The 16,337-nt window shown below is 41.7% G+C and overlaps 1 protein-coding gene across 20 annotated transcripts in view; it reads left to right on the plus strand.

Moving 5' to 3' along the window:
* The window catches only part of SRBD1 (S1 RNA binding domain 1), a 307,187-nt gene that overhangs the window by 277,062 nt on the left and 13,788 nt on the right, over positions 1–16,337 (plus strand). For all 20 annotated transcript variants that reach the window (XM_033935755.1, XM_033935737.1, XM_033935739.1 and 17 more), the window contains one exon: positions 869–1,039. In XM_033935755.1, coding sequence (XP_033791646.1) covers positions 869–1,039 — 171 coding nt within the window. The remainder of the gene's footprint in view (positions 1–868; positions 1,040–16,337) is intronic.

Raw genomic sequence — 16,337 nt, forward strand, 5'->3', positions numbered from 1 at the left:
GAAAGAACAAAAGGGAAGGTGTAAAAAAAAAAATAATAATAATTGATTAAAACTACATAGCCCTAAAAAGGGCATTTAGGTCTCGAAAGCATCAAGGAAAAGAAATGTTTTTAGTTTTGTTTTAAAATGATTAAGATTTGACTCTTCCCGTAAGTGGACAGGAATATTATTCCAAAGAGATGGCGCAGTGACAGAAAAAATGGTTGACCTCATTGTATTGATAAACTTCAAAGATGGGACAGAGAGCAAATTTTTAGACACAGATCTTAAAGACTTAGATGAACTATAGGGAATAAGCAGGTTGATTAATTCTGGTTGACTATTTTGTCTAGTTTTATAAGTCAGTAAAAGAAATGTATGCCTTTTTGTTGTAACATTACTATAGTGGTTTTCATTATGTCTACATGAAGTTTGATTAAAAACAGTAAGACATTTCAGTAAATATACAGTATATTTTAAAGGGTAAAAAAATATGTAACATCAAAAGTTTCCTGATTTGATAGTCTCTTATTTCAGCCGTATCCTTTGAGGAAGAAACCTTATTTGGTAGTTTGCATCTTTAATTATTTGTTAGTGTTAATAAGGTACTATTTTTGCCAGGCTGCTTAATTGGTTTCCTTTTAAATGATTTTATTTTTGCGTAGCACTCAGACTGTTTCTTTGCACTTAAATATAATTTCTGAAAATCATGTATAGCATTATCTTAGTCTCTTGCGAGATGGAGCCAGCCAATTAATGTCTCTTTGTTTAACAGAATTTCTTTCCGGAATGAACAGCTTGCAGTAGTGATCACTTTCTATGTGTGTGGGCGCACACATCAGGATCATTCATCTACCAAGAACTATATGTGTGTTTCATTTTTTGACAGGAGTCAGCAATGTGAACCGAAAGCAGAAGGTCAGGCACATAGGACGGGTATTACAACTAAAGCAGGTGTTGAGGTCAAGAAAAGGAATAAATCAGCAGCAAATGTTAAACTACAGCCAAACCCTTTGGACCAAACTTGTATCCACCCGGAGTCGTACGATATAGCAAAGAGGTAAGGCTTCAGTCAAGGTGGGAAGAATGCAAACAGATTTCCTATTTAGGACCCCTTTTATAAAGCCACAGTAGTGATTCCCCCGTGACAAATGCACCGAAGCCTATAGGAACTGAATGGGCTTCGGTGCATTTTCATCGGGAGAATTGCTATCACAGCTTTGTAAAAGGGACTTTTGTTTTTAATATAGAAAATAATCTGTTTCATGTATATTTTGTGCCTGTTAAAATTCTATTGGGTAGTTCTATAACTTGAGCCCTTGATATAGGTACCACAATGGGGTATGCTCCGTGCCAGTTCTAGAATGAACGTAAGCCAGTTGTCTCCAACACGTGGCCCCTAAAATCCTCCATTATGGCCCTCAAACAGTTGGCTGAAATGTTCTTCAGATCCTGTAAATGCATTTATTTCAATCTTTCCAACTTGATAAAGTAACTGCAAACAATCTCGTAGGTGTTTTACTCAGGTGTCTCATTTATGGGAGTTGCTGCTGTTGACAATCCAAAATTTAGTGAGTTTGAAAATATATCCTTGAAGTGTTGTAGAATGAATATTAGTAGTAATTTTTGATATTTAATACCCAGTCTGAACAAACAGGTCAGGGTGGTTTACAAAATTAGTAATAGGTGTAAGCTTGAAATCTTTTCATGGTTTTCTCATATTCACACTGTGGCCCATTATGTGAAAAAAGGTTAAAGGCCACTGGCCTAAGCTGTTAAAAAAGGCTCTTTGTTGTGCCAAAACTGCAGTGAGCAGGTCAGTATCTGGTATAAGTTAGCACAACTAGGTACCAGAGAATGACATAGTGGCAGTTACCCGCAGTTAACCCGCGGAAACGGTGGGGGAGGAAAGTGCTCATTATGGGCATGGGCCAAGGCCCTATGGATCAATGAATGGCCTTGTCCCCGCAGTTAAGGGATGGAAGGCGCGGTCCCCTCCCTATGACCAAATCTATCTCCCTCCCCCTTACCTTCGCAGTGCTTTAGTAAAGAAACTTACTGAAGCCGGCGGAGACTGCTTGCCTGTGCCTGCAGTCACGAGTGTGTGAGCGGAAGCTTCTCCTCTGATACAACTTCCAGTGAAGAGCGGTGAGGTGGCGAGAGGGAAGGGTGGTGGTGGGAAGAAGACGCTGTAAGAGAAATGCGGAGGACAGAGTGGGGAGAAGACTCTGGAAGCGAAATGGGGAGGACAGAGTGGGGAGAAGACGCTGGACGCAAAATGGGGAGGACAGAGTGGGGAGAAGACGCTGGACGCGAAATGGGGAGAACATAGTGGGGAGAAGAGGCTTGAAGGGAAATGGGGAGGACAGAGAGTAGGGAGAAGACGCTGGATGGGAAATGGGAAGACAGGGTGAGGAGAAGACGCTGGAAGCGAAATGGGGAGGACAGAGTGGGGAGAAGACGCTAGATGCGAAATGGGGAGGACAGAGTGGGGAAAAGACGCTTGAAGGGAAATGGGGAGGACAGAGTGGGGAGAAGACGCTGGAAGCGAAATGGGAAACAGAGAGTGGGGAGAAGACGCTGGACGGGAAATGGGAAGATAGAGTGAGAAGAAGACGCTGGAAGCAAAATGAGGACAGAGTGGGGAGAAGACGCTGGACGCGAAATGGGGAGGACAGAGTGAGGAGAAGATGCTTGAAGGGAAATGGGGAGGACAGAGTGGGGAGAAGACGCTGGACGGGAAATGGGAAGACAGAGTGGGGAGAAGACGCTGGACAGGAAATGGGAAGACAGAGTGAGGAGAAGACGCTGGAAGCGAAATGGGGAGGACAGAGTGGGAAGAAGACGCTGGAAGGGAAATGGGAACAGAGTGGGGAGAAGATGCTGGAAGGGAAGAAGACAGAGATGCCAGACTATTGGGGCAGCGGAGGGAAGAAGATGGATGCCAGACCAATTGGGGGGGAGGGTAAAGGGAGAGGCACAGTAACAGAGCAAATGGAAAACACAGAGAGAAGACAGTGGATGGAAGGAATTGAATAAGAAGATGAGGAAAGCAGAAACCAAATAACAAAGATAGAAAAAATTTATTTATTTATATTTTAATTTTTTTTGCTTTAGAATAAGGTAGTATATTATTTGTGTTGATAAAAATTTATAAACAAAGCCCTGCCAGCTAAACATCTCTTTCTCTAGTTCAGCAGCCAGAACTTTGATTTATAAGGAAGGAATAAGCTAAATATTGCAGTACTGAGGCTTGTATGGATGCTGCGGGGACGGGGCGGTGAAGTGGACGGCGGGGACGGGGGGGTGAAGGGAACAACAGGGATGGTGGTCCAAGGACGGGGCAGTGACAGGGACAGAAATTTTCTCCGTGTCATTCTCTACTAGGTACATCATGCAATGTGTACAACTGATAGTATTCTTTAAGTTGGGCGTGTCATGCAGTTACATGCCTATGGCCCTCCCAAATTCCACTCATGCGTCGCTCCCTTGCAGTTATGTCTTAAGCAATAGAGTCTAGCACTTACTCAAATAGATATACTTAAGGGGAGTGTGTGGTACAGTAGTTAAAGCTACAGCCTCAGCACCCTGAGGTTGTGGATTCAGACCCATGCTGCTACTTGTGATCATGGGCAAGTGATTTAATCCCCCCATTGCCCCAGGTACATTAGATAAGAACATAAGAATTGCCGCTGCTGGGTCAGACCAGTGGTCCATCATGCCCAGCAGTCCTCTCATGTGGCGGCCCTTAGGTCAAAGACCAGTGCCCTATTTGAATCTAGCCTTACCTGCGTACATTCTGGTTCAGCAGGAACTTATCTAACTTTTCTTGAATCCCTGGAGGGTACTTTCCCCTGTAACAGCCTCTGGAAGAGCAATCCAGATTTCTACCACTCTCTGGGTGAAGAAGAACTTCCTTATATTTGTACGGAATCTATCCACTTTTTTCCGGCTCATCACACAATTGTTTCCCATGTATTCACCTTTATAGGACCCCCAAGGACCCCTGAAGAAGACTTTTTGTCGAAACGCGGACTGTGTTGGGTCCTGTATCCCTAGCGGACTAGGTCCTTTAAGGCTCTTATGTGGATGATTTATTTTTATGTGGATGAAATTATTTTATGTGGATGATTTCAGTGTACCTTTGGAACTTTGACACTTTCAAATAAAGTCCATTTAGTAACATCGTCACTCCACAGAGGTTTTTTGGTTTTCTCCCCATTTTTTGTGCCATTTTTTTGGTCCAAAAATCTCGGCATACATACTGGCACCTTCTAGTCATGCTTTTATAAAAGGAAAATTTGATTGATATGAGAGGCACCATTTTTCGAGGTGCCTACTGATTTAGGTGCCATTTGTAGAATCAGGCCCAAAATGCCTGAGAGGAATTCATTAAAAAATATGTTAATCAGAGTGGAAAATATTAAAGTACCAATAAATGGCAATCTCAAAAAATATACTATATATTGTAAGGTGTAAGTATGTTGATCTTCAAACCAAATTTAACTGATATATTTAAATACATTATTATAATATAATAAAAAGCATGTATGCTAAATCTACAGTATATAATTTAGCCTTAATGTATTGCCTGTATAGAAAAATCCTATAGAAACAAGATGGCAGATAAAGGCCAAATGGCCCTGCAGTCTGCCCATCCACAGCATCCACTATCTCCTCCTCTCCCTAAGAGATACTGCCTGCCTGCCTGCCCATGCGTTCTTGAATTTAGGCAGTCTTTGTCTCCACTGCCTCTATATGATCAAATAATATGTTTACCTTACATTCTCTAAATTAAGACCATACAGATTTACAGTATTCAGCTGAAAATAAAATGTTGCTCCTCTTGCAACAGCCTGGCGTCAATCTCCCCTCATCTCCACCTTCCTTCATTTACCAGCGCAGCCCTACACATTGATGTGTGATTAAAGCCATCTTTGAAGGCACACAGATTAGAAGTTTGTTCTCCTAGTAGGAGGGAGTGAGGGAAAGAGTGCCAGGTGAATCTGGTGGGAGGCTTTGGAGTCCCAGTGTATTGTCTCCCTGCAAAACTGTAATGATCTAATCTCAACAATACTGAAAAGCACATTCTTGAAGTTCTATTAACACAAGATATTTTTGGGCTCGATACAAGAGCCTCAGGGATGGCGGTTGTGTTCTGCATCCAAGATAATTAATTATGCACCAGAAAAAAATCAAATTAGACATCATAATCCAAGTATATCTAGCATGTAAATTCTATTTAGGAGTTAAGTTGAGGTCAAAGACTTTGAACTGGCTTCCAAAACATCCAGTTTACTCCAGGGGCGATACAGCATCAGATTGTTGAGTTGCATATTTTCATCACTAAACTGAAAATAAAAATACTTTTTTCTATCTTTATCTGGGTTGGTTTTTCTAAAAAATCTATTTTTTTTCTGTTTTTACTTTTTTCTTATAACTCCTTCTCTATAACCTCCTGCAATTGTGTTGCTTTAATATGATCTTAACATACTAGTGTTTTAGCCCGTTACATTCGTTACAGTAACGGGTGCTAGAATAGCCCCACCTATACCCTGACCCTGACTCTGACCCCACCCATGCCCCGCCTCTATCATGCCCGGACTCTGCCTCCCACTGATCCCAGTCCCACCACCTCACCTTTCACCATTTCCTTTGTACCCTTTTGGCCCTCCTGACAGGGTCTTTACTTTCCCGAGGCGGCAGCAACAGTCCTGACGTACCAACCTTTCCTCCCTCAGTGCCCCAAAGCAGCAGTGATCCTACCATTTCCATCTCTCCCTTTCCTCCTTTCACACCCTCTACCAACATTGCTTTCTGATTCTTCCTTTATCCAAGGCCCAGGTGTACTTCCACACACTTCCTAAAACTGCTCCTCATGGCCCTAAAACATGTTGGAAGGGAAGAGTAGATTCTCTTCCCTCACATAATCAAGCAGCACACATGCCTCCAGCCCCTTCATTTTCCCCTGAAACAGATTGTCACCTCTGCAACCTCAAGGATTCAGACAGGTGAAGCCATCTTCCGCCATGGCCTGCAGCCGCCGACAGCCACCGCTGCGGCCTGCAGCCCCCGACAGCCGCGGCGGCCGACATCCACCTCGGGGGATTCTCGCGCATGCGCACTCCTACCTGTGGTGCCCTACAGCGCACGGAAAACGGGAGCACGCAGGTGGGAGTGCACATATGTGCTTAGGGCTTTATTATATTAGATAATGCTACTCCCCCTTCTTTTCTTCCTACCCTGTCTTTCCTGAACAGATTATAGCCTGGTATAACTACATCCCAGTCATGGTTCTCTGTGAGCCACGTCTCCGTGATTGCCACTATATCCAACTCATCTTATTCCATCACAGCTAGACTAGATCCAAAATCTTGTTTCCCATACTTCGAGCATTAGTTATATACTGCTTTCCAGATATTGCCCCCTTTTCTCATCCATGTAGAGGTATTTATTTATTTTAAAAATTTCTAACCTGCTTATATCCTAAGTGGGTAACAAATGTTACATAAAAAAAAAAAACATATGAGATTGCTTTGTCATCTACTAGTTTAAAACAGTCATATAACGAAAGCTCTCACAAATAGACAAGACTTTAATGATTTTTTAAAGGATTTAAAGTCTACACATAATCTTAATTTCCCTTTTATTGAGTTCCAAAGTCTTGGGCCTGCTATAGATACAGCAGCCAAGCTGTTTTTTATATAGTGTACATCCTGGTTTCTTTCCTCAATCAATCCCATAGTCAATTCAGATTTTAACTTTCAATTTGGAATGTAACTTCTTAATATTTGGATCAAGTACCATGGTGTCACACCATAAAACACATGGTGGAGTATTGTCAAAATTTTGTACTCTATTCAAAATTCAATAGGTAACCAGTGTAATTTTTTTTATACTCAAGTGATGTGCTTATATTTTGATACTCCAGTAATTAGTCTAGCAGCTATATTCTGTATTACCTGCAGGTCATGAATTCTTGCTTTTGCAATGCCCAAAAATAGAGCATTACAAAAGTCTTAATTTGCTAATAACATGACTTTGGATCACAATCTGGAAATCTAGCATTCATAGCATTGGTTTGACTTTTGACAAAGCCCTAATCACATTTAGTGATTTACTTACCTGAGGTTTTATACTCACCTGGGGGCTTTGATCACCCTGCCCTATCACTTCTAGTTTAAAGCCCTCTCATCTATTTCATCTCACTCACCTTCTCTCATGTTCTTCCATCCCATCTGGTTTGACTCCCTGACCCCCAAATTATCCCCAAGTCATCTCTCTCAGATTCGTTTCACCCCAGTCATCCCCTAGTGTATCCTTCTCCTTAATATCCTCCTCTGTTTTTTTCTCTCATACATCTTAGCCCATCAGCCCTTTAGGCTATCACATACCCAAGCTATACCTGTCAGCCCTGAGTGTGTATACTTTCCATCATCCCAATCACTTCTCTCCTCCCCTCATTATCTCTGACTATGACCCTCCCCGCTTTTACTCTGGCAGTGTCTTAGAAATAGAATTTCTCTCCTTCACCACCTCTGTCCCACCTTATACACATATCCTCCTCTCCAAATTGGATACCCATTAAACCCTTTTCCAAAATTTCTCTTAGACCCCCCTCCACAACTCCTTTGCCCCTGTACTTCCCCACCACACTCTTTACTCATAGACCACCTCAAATACATGATTCTCAGATACTATTTATCATGGCTCAATCTGCCTCTCATTGCCTTCTCAGTATATTCTCTCCACAAATAATTCACAGAAGTCATAGCTATGTTCTTCGGCTGTTTCTGATGAAGTCCTTCTTCATCCTGTATTTGATGGCAACAGATAACTCCTGGAGCAAAATAGAAGAGGGGCTAGTGTCTACCCAATAGCGCTCCATTGCTCTTTTTTAACTCGTCCCATACTATCCCCTCCTGCCCCATACAGAGCTGCGAACAAAAATGGCTGCTGTGAAAACCCACATGGCTAAAGAAAGCCCACATGAGTAATTTTCTCTAACCTAGCCCAGCCTATGGGAGTGCCTTCTAAAATACCCAGCTAAAAATGTGCACATTAGTGATGTACATATATTCTTTTACCTGCATTTAGAACGAGCAGTAATTATAGAATCCGTTTCTGCAGGTAAAGCATTTATATATGTTTTATCACTAAAGGCAGGTTTCAGTTATTATACTTGGGGTACAGAAACATTTTGTTGGCACTGAATATGTATCATCCATTCAGCCAGCCACCAAGTGCTCCAAAAAAGATATTTGCCCTAAAATAATCTTGTCTCTTTTGGCACAGGCTGATACAGTTTCTATTTCAATTGCTTTTTATGCATCCTGATATCTTTTTACTCTTGGCTCTTTAATTTATAGGCATGTATTTCAATAAGTGCATTTGAAAATATTTAGCACCTTTTTGCATTGAAAGCTGTTACGGTGCATGGGAATATCAAACATTAACCATTACTGAATGATTTCCCTTTTAGCCAGGTGGTTCCATAGCTTCACAGAGATCATCCTTAAATCCCAGACCCTGGTTTGGCCTGCTGCTGGTGATAAGGAAATTGGAAAGCTTGGCAAGAACTCCATTGTTTGGTACTAAGCTGGGCACCTGGTTAAACTGTTCAACAAAACAACCAAAAAATAATTGCAATACCACAATCCAAAGTCAAAATGCAAAACCAAAAGTGGATCTTATTAATTGCCAAAAGGTCTTGAAAAAGTAAAAATAAGACTATTATCTAGTAAATCGGCCCCAAGAGTTTTTGGAGGAAAGATCTCAGATAGGTTGCTAATTGTATTCAAGTCAGCTAGAATAGCTATTCAACTAAGGCAGCCATATTCTAATCATTGATCTTCCACCACCTCCTTAACCCTTTCAGGACCAAGGGACATATTTGTCCCATAACTTTAAAATCCTATAAATTTTGATTGGGATAGTCTACAGTTCTAAATTTGATATGTACGGATTCCATATGATACTGCCTTTATGTAAACAAACTGGTTCCGACATTCATTCATTAGCGTCGTTGCCAGATTGACGAGAAGATTCACTTGCCACACTGTCCATAAGCCAGAAGTTTGATTTAAAAAAAAAAAAAATAATGATATTTCACAAAAAAAATCAATTTTTTGGCATCTGCAAGCCCTTTTTACCATAAAAATGTCGTCAAAACCACAAAAATTGGCCTACGATCCTTATGGTCCTGAAAGGGTTAAAGCTTATAAATGTGCAAACTGCAACTATATCATTTGGGTGTGCAAAAATGCACATCTTCAACTGTGCAAAAATTAATTGTATAAATTTTTGTTCACATACTTGTCAACATTTCATCCATATAAAAAACATCATAATCATTGTCAGCTATCAAGGGCACAGCTAAGCAGAGCGTGTGAACAATCTCTCATATATTTTACATTGCTTACAAAAATACTGACCCAACCCAACTTTCAAAGAAAATTAAACTGTAAAAAATTAATTAAACTAAATCAATACTAATACTGGGATCAAAAATTGTTGGTTTTTCAAACTTGCCACTCACATGAAATATACAGGGCTGTGTATATTTGGTAGCACTATAGAATAACTAATAATAGTAGTAGCATGCATCCAGCCAATTCTAAGAGGGAGCATTGCACATAAAGTCCGTCATTGTGAGCATGTTCCTAGCAATGTTCTCTCCAGAGATGATATTATTTACCTTAGACGCAATGACCTCAGTGACGATTCCAGCCAACAGCTGTTAGTAATATCAGAAATGAAATTTTGCTCATTATGTCATTGATGTCTATCACGCTATCAAAAGTGTCAGAGGGAAGGCCACAATACACAAAAGTAAACCAAAGAAAAAAAATGTGTCCGGCTTTAATTTGTCTGCAGCGGCTGTACTGAACTTATAAATAAATTTAACAAATAGGGCCTCAAAATCCAAGAGGATCTCAACTCAAACGAAGGGAGAACTCGCCCCTTCCTGAGTTACAGTTATCCTCATCGACGCTTAACTGGAAAAAGGACCTGAGAAGAAAAACCTCCCAACAGGAGAAAAAAAAATTCAGACCAAAAAACCCAGCAATTCAGATCAAAAAAAGTTTGTGAAAGCCACTGAAATTAAATTATAAATATTAATAATCCATAAGCTAAAGGGTTCAAAAAATAAACTTCCACTTAGTAGCAATATTTTGCCTTAGCGTTCCTTTTTCTTCTCCCTCGCAAGTCAACCGATGATTGTAATCCAAATAGTCTTATATCGCTTTGTAGTTAAATCCTCATAAACTAATCTATCACCCATGTCCTCTAGTCAGAGAGTGCCCTAGGGTGCTGGTATTTGCCATTCCTGGCTCTAGAAGTGGCAGAAATGCGAGTTTAACAAGCAGGTGAGTAGCCTTTGCTCATTTCCATGACAATTTCCCAGATTCTCTAAACAGTGCTGGATTTTTAGGCACCGGTAGGCACACAAGCTCAGTTAAAAACGCTGTTTAAACGTTTTTAACTAAGTTTCAAGGCACCTACTGGTGCCTAAAAAAAATCAACACTGGAATTGCACCTACATAGGTGCTTTAGGCCATCTAACGCTACTGTGGGCATGGCTAACACTAGAAGTGACATTAGGTGGCCTAAAGCACATACAGAGGTATGATTCACATCAAAGGTAGGCACTGGAAATGTAGGCCTAGAGGCCACTTTTACTGTAGCTTTAGTAAAACGGCTTCATAGTTAGAAATTCTGCAGTTTAAATGTCAATATTGTATTGCTTCTGTATAATATATATACCGCTGTTTCAGAGTAACTACTACCCTTTTTGGAAAGTTACTAGTCAAAGTGATATGTTGTAGTCGAGATCTCCACATTTTCATTTGTGATGGGTCTGCTTAGTGAATATGAATGTTGAGTCAGGAAGCTTCTTTCACAGGGATTGTCATGCTACATCTGCCATGTCAGTCAAAGTAGAGACAGCTGTTGCTTGTCACTTGTGTTGTTCTAATGTGGCATTGTCCATCCATCAACACTAGAACAGTAGTTCTCACGTCAGCTGGGTTGGGAAAACCATACTGTGAGACACAGGGGGTCTTTTAGAGACAAGTTGAAATATTTTTCATTGTTACTGGGAGCATCATAAATTAGTAGCTGAGTTACTTTTCTTAATACAAAAAAAAAAAAAAAAAAAGATTGCTGTAACTGTTTTATTGCTTTTTATTTTTAGTTTTTGCTTAATGTAATTTTATTTTATTCTTTGTAAACCTTTCAGGCCCCCTTTTATCAAGCTGCATTAGGGTTTTTTATTGCTGGCCACTACGGTAAAAGTCCCAACATTCATAGGAATTCTATGAGCTTCGGAGCTTTTACCACTGTGGCCGGCGATAATAACCATGCTTGATAAAAGGGGGCCTCAGAGTTAAATTGTTGTTTATTATTTAGCTAGTAAATTATAGCTGAAACTCATTACAGTATATTTTCAAATTTACCATTTCTTTAAAAATTTAATCAAAAGGGGTTCTCTTTCATCACCTTAAAGAAATCAGATTGGATTATAAACAGTAGGAGTTTTAAAAATCCCATAGTACAGAAACAGTCCTTGCAGTTTTGCTGAATGATTTGTACCATCTACTGGCAGTCAGCAGTTGTCTTTATTAAGACATCTTGGTGAATCATCTGATGGCCTTGGTTAGGAGAGATCAAGCTTTGACTGAGCTCAGGTGAAACCTTATTTGAAGTACTCTGTGCCATTCTGGACTAGGTTCAGTGACTATACTGAAATGATGAGCGGTCTCTACCACTCCCATGCGATCCTCGGCATCGCTGACCCGCTGTTGGAACAGCCCAAAATCCTTGCCCACAGCCTCCAATTTGCCTTGCAGTTCTAATTTAGAGTCAGTAGGTAGCAGCCATTTGTCTTGTATGGTTTCAAGGGCCGCCGTAACTTCGGTGGTGATTTCCGTCACTCAAGTGAAAGCAATGGATGGACTAACAAGGCCTGGGGTCAGCGCCATGTAGTTTTCCATCACCCGGCAACGATCTCTCTCTTTCTACATTCTGCATAGTTTAGCTGCTAGTCCCACTCGCAAAGGTGCAATAAAATTGCAAGCATCGATCAGCTTGAGAAACAGAGCCATTATCACTTGTAGGAGAGGTAATGAAAAACAGAGATTATCGGGGGAGGCAGCAGGAGAGACACAATTCAGCATCCTCTTCCGTGCAAGGGGTCACCTTGAAAATTGATTTTTTTTTTTTTAAAAAGGGTCATTAATAGGCACTTGAACTTAGGAAAATATTGTTCTGCTCGTATGTAAAAGGGTAGGCTATTCTAAAGATAAGGAGGAAAATAAATAGGCTGCTGAATGAGTGGTCTCATAACAGGCTACTCTGGGCGAGGGAAGAACAAGTCTATTAAGAGTCCAAGGAATGAAGTGCGCAGGAAGGAGTTTAAGGAATAGTATGAGAGGCTAAATAAGAAGGATGACCTGTATGCAGAGATTTGAAAGTTAGCACCTCATAAAATACTCTGAAAATTTATCATCTCATACTCTACTTATGGACTTCAGCAGTGTCACTCCAGGCTCAAAATTCTCATAGACACAAGCTTTATACACCCCATTTGTCATTAGTCTATATCTATACCAAACTATTGATGACCAAACCATTCCTCTAATGTTCTTTGCCTAGTATATGAAATTATGGGAAATTGAGGGAAACGGCTGTAAAATATGCCAGTGCTTGAGTTCCACAAAGGTTTTTGGTTATTGCGATGTTTGATCCTTCAATTAAGACGTTATGATTCTTTCAGAGCAGACAGAAGTGTATTTTGGGGAGTCTCTCCGTATCCCTCCTCCTTATGTGTTTCCTAAATTTAGGCGTGGATGCCCTTATTCTAGAACTACCTGTGTAACTTAAAGGAACGTCAGGAGAGGAATAGAGCAGGCTTTAAACTAAGAAGAAGGGGAAAGCCGACAGTCGACCAGGTGTCGATGATTCGAAAGAAGGTATCCCGAGAAGATACTGAAAGGGAAAAATGCTGGGAAGACACAACAGGCAAACAACAAAAGCTGATGGAACAAGAGGATGATAAAAAGAACGTAGCACAGGGGGAAGACAAAATGGGCAAAAAACAAGAGCTGACAGGACAAGAAGAGGATGATAAGAAAAACGTAGCACAGAAAAAGAAAATGAAGACAAGAAAATACCAGGACTTAAATTGCATGTATACTAATGCAAGGAGCCTAAGAAACAAAATGGGAGAATTAGAAGTCATGGCCAAAAAAGAGAACCTAGACATCATTGGAGTCTCTGAAACGTGGAGGAATGAAGAAAACAAATGGGACATAGTACTGCCGGGGACAAACTCTATCGCAAAGACAGTTCAGATCAGAAAGGAGGAGGAATAGCCCTATACATAAAGGATAACATACACTCAACCACAGTGGACACAGCGGTGACGACCGACAAATTGGAATCACTATGGTTTAAAATACCAGGAGGGAATGGGTCCACCATAAAGATGGGCCTGTACTATCGTCCACCTGGGCAAACTGAAGTAAACGACGAAGAAATGGAAGCCGAGATGAGGCGGGAATGCAAAAATGGTAACACCATTGTTATGGGAGACTTCAACTATCCCAGGATAGACTGGAGTCTTGGATACTCAAAATGTGCTAGGGAAACCGGATTCCTGGAGGCTATACAGGACTGCTTCATGGAGCAGCTTGTCAGAGAACTGACGAGAGGGAATGCCACTCTGGACCTAATCCTCAATGGGCTAAGAGGACCTGCAAGGGAAGTGGAAGTAGTGGGACCGTTAGGAAACAGCGATCACAATATAATCCAGTTCAAAGTCGAAATAGGAATATCGATGGGGAAGAGAACCACAGCGACAAATTTTAACTTCAAGAAAGGAAACTATGAAGTAGAGAATGACACGGTGGCGGTTTACCCGCGGCTACCGCGTTTAGCCGCGGGTAACCCGCCAAAACGGGGAATGAAAAATAGCAGCCTCTGCGGGGACGGGGACAAGGCCATTCACCGCTCCGTGGAGCGGTGAATGGTCTTGTCACCGCAGTGAGGCATCAAGGATTGCGCGGTCCCCGCAGCCCCCACCCGCACGCCGACTCGATCGTTTAACCAGCTTCCTCTCTCCACCTCACCTTAGTTTGCCAGCTTTCTTTTTCGGCGACCGGCATGCTTTCAAAGAGCCGCGCATGCGCGGCTGCTCAGTATTCAATCTTCTGCTTTGACCCAACCGGAAACAGGAAGTTGCAGCAGAGCAGAAGATTGAACTTTGAGCAGCCGCGCATGCGCTTCTCTTTGAAAGTGTGCCGGTCGCCGAAAAAGAAAGCCGGCAAACTAAGGTGAGGTGGAGAAAGGAGGCTGGTTAAACGATCGAGCCGGCGTTCGGGTGGGGGCTGCTGGGACTGCGTGTTCCCGGCTCACACAAGGAAGGAGGGAGTAAAAGGGAAAAAGTTTATCTTCCTTGGAAATAGATTCTGAAGTGACCTCATCAAAGAAGACCAGCACCAAATGTACAAGAAATCCCTTAAACAATGTCAAAAGAGCCCAAAAGAGAAAACTGCTACTGCCGTGAGACTCCAGTATTGAAGGAATCAACTTGAAATTACAGTTCAAGAGACAGGAAAAGGTTAAATGCCTCATGGAATCCTCAGCCACAACACAAACCAAATTGTGAATGAAATCAGAGCAGACAATAAGAATTATAAAATTGATGTCTAATGCTGAGGCATTAGAAATAATGCATCAGCAATACAATTTTCAGAAGTTCTATTTGCTCATGGTAAGGGAGAAGAGAGACTGCTAGTGATGGTGGGGGGACTGATAGAAGATATGAAAGAAGGGTGGTAGAAAGGAACAGATGGTAAAGGAGGGAGGGAAGGGTGGTGGTGGAAAGGAATAGAACAGACATTGAAAGAGGATAGAGAGGAACAGATCCTGAAGGGAAATGTGGAAGGCAGAGTGGGGAGAAGATGCTGGAAGGGAAGAAGACAGATGCCAGACTATGGGGGAGCGGAGGGAAGAAGATGGGTGCTAGACCAATTGTGGGAGGGGGTGAAGGGAGAGGCACAGTAACAGCAAATTGAAGACGCAGAGAGAAGCCACTCAGTGGATGGAAGGAATTGAATGAGAAGATGTGGAAAGCAGAAACCAGACAACAAAGGTAGAAAAAAAAATTCTATTTATTTATTTATTTTTTGCTTTAGGATAAAGTAGTATATTAGTTGTGTTGATAAAAATTTATAAACAAAGCCCTGCCAGCTGAACATCTTTCTCTAGTTCAGCAGCAGGAACTTTGATTTATAAGAAAGGAATAAGCTAAATATTGCAGTACTAAGGCTTATATGGATGCTGCGGGGACGGTGACGGGGCGGTGAATGGGATGGCAGTGGCGGTGACAGGGATGGCAGTGACGGTGACGGGGCGGTGAAGGGAACGGCGGTGACGGTGACGGGGCGGTGAAGGGAACGGCGGTGACGGGGCGGTTCAGAGGATGGTGGGCCGGGGACGGTGCAGTGAAGGGGACAGATTTTTTCCCCATGTCATTCTCTACTATGAAGCGATGATAGTAATGGTAAGAAAGAAACTTAGGAACAGCTCAAGGAAATTGCAGACTGTGGAGCAAGCCTGGTCTTTATTTAAGGGCACAGTGAGCGAAGCACAAATTCTGTATATCCCCAGATTTAGAAAAGGATGCAAAAAGAACGGAACAAAAGACCCAGCATGGATAACTAAAGAAGTTTAAAAGCGATAGGGGATAAGAAAAAATTCATTCCGGATGTGGTAAAAGGACAAAACCAGGGAAAACTGAAAAGAGCACAGGAAGCATCAAAAAGAATGTCACCGAGTGCTTAGAAAAGCAAAAAGAGAATACGAAAAGGGGCTAGCAAGGGAAGCACGAAATTTCAAACTTTTCTTCAGATATGTTAAAGGGAATCAGCCGGCAAGGGAGGAGGTGGGACCGCTGGATGACGGAGATAGGAAAGGAGTGGTGAAGGAGGAAAAAGAAGTGGCGGATAGACTAAACATGTTCTTTTCATCAGTATTTACAAAAGAGGACACATCCAACGTGCCGGAACCTGAAAAAATCTTCACAGAAGATCAAGCAGAAAAATTAACATCCATAGAGGTAAGCCTTGAAGACGTACAAAAGCAGTTAGATAGATTAAAAACTGACAAATCTCTGGGCCCGGACGAAATCCACCCTAGGGTATTGAAAAAACTAAAAGAAGAAGTAGCAGACCTACTACAGCAGATTTGTAATCTATCCCTGAAAACAGGGGTGATCTCGGAGGACTGGAAGATAACAAATGTTACACCAATCTTTAAAAAAGGATCAAGAGGTGACCGGTAAGTCTGACTTC

This window comes from Geotrypetes seraphini, chromosome 3, assembly GCF_902459505.1.
Source record: "Geotrypetes seraphini chromosome 3, aGeoSer1.1, whole genome shotgun sequence".
NCBI classification, from domain to species: domain Eukaryota; kingdom Metazoa; phylum Chordata; class Amphibia; order Gymnophiona; family Dermophiidae; genus Geotrypetes; species Geotrypetes seraphini.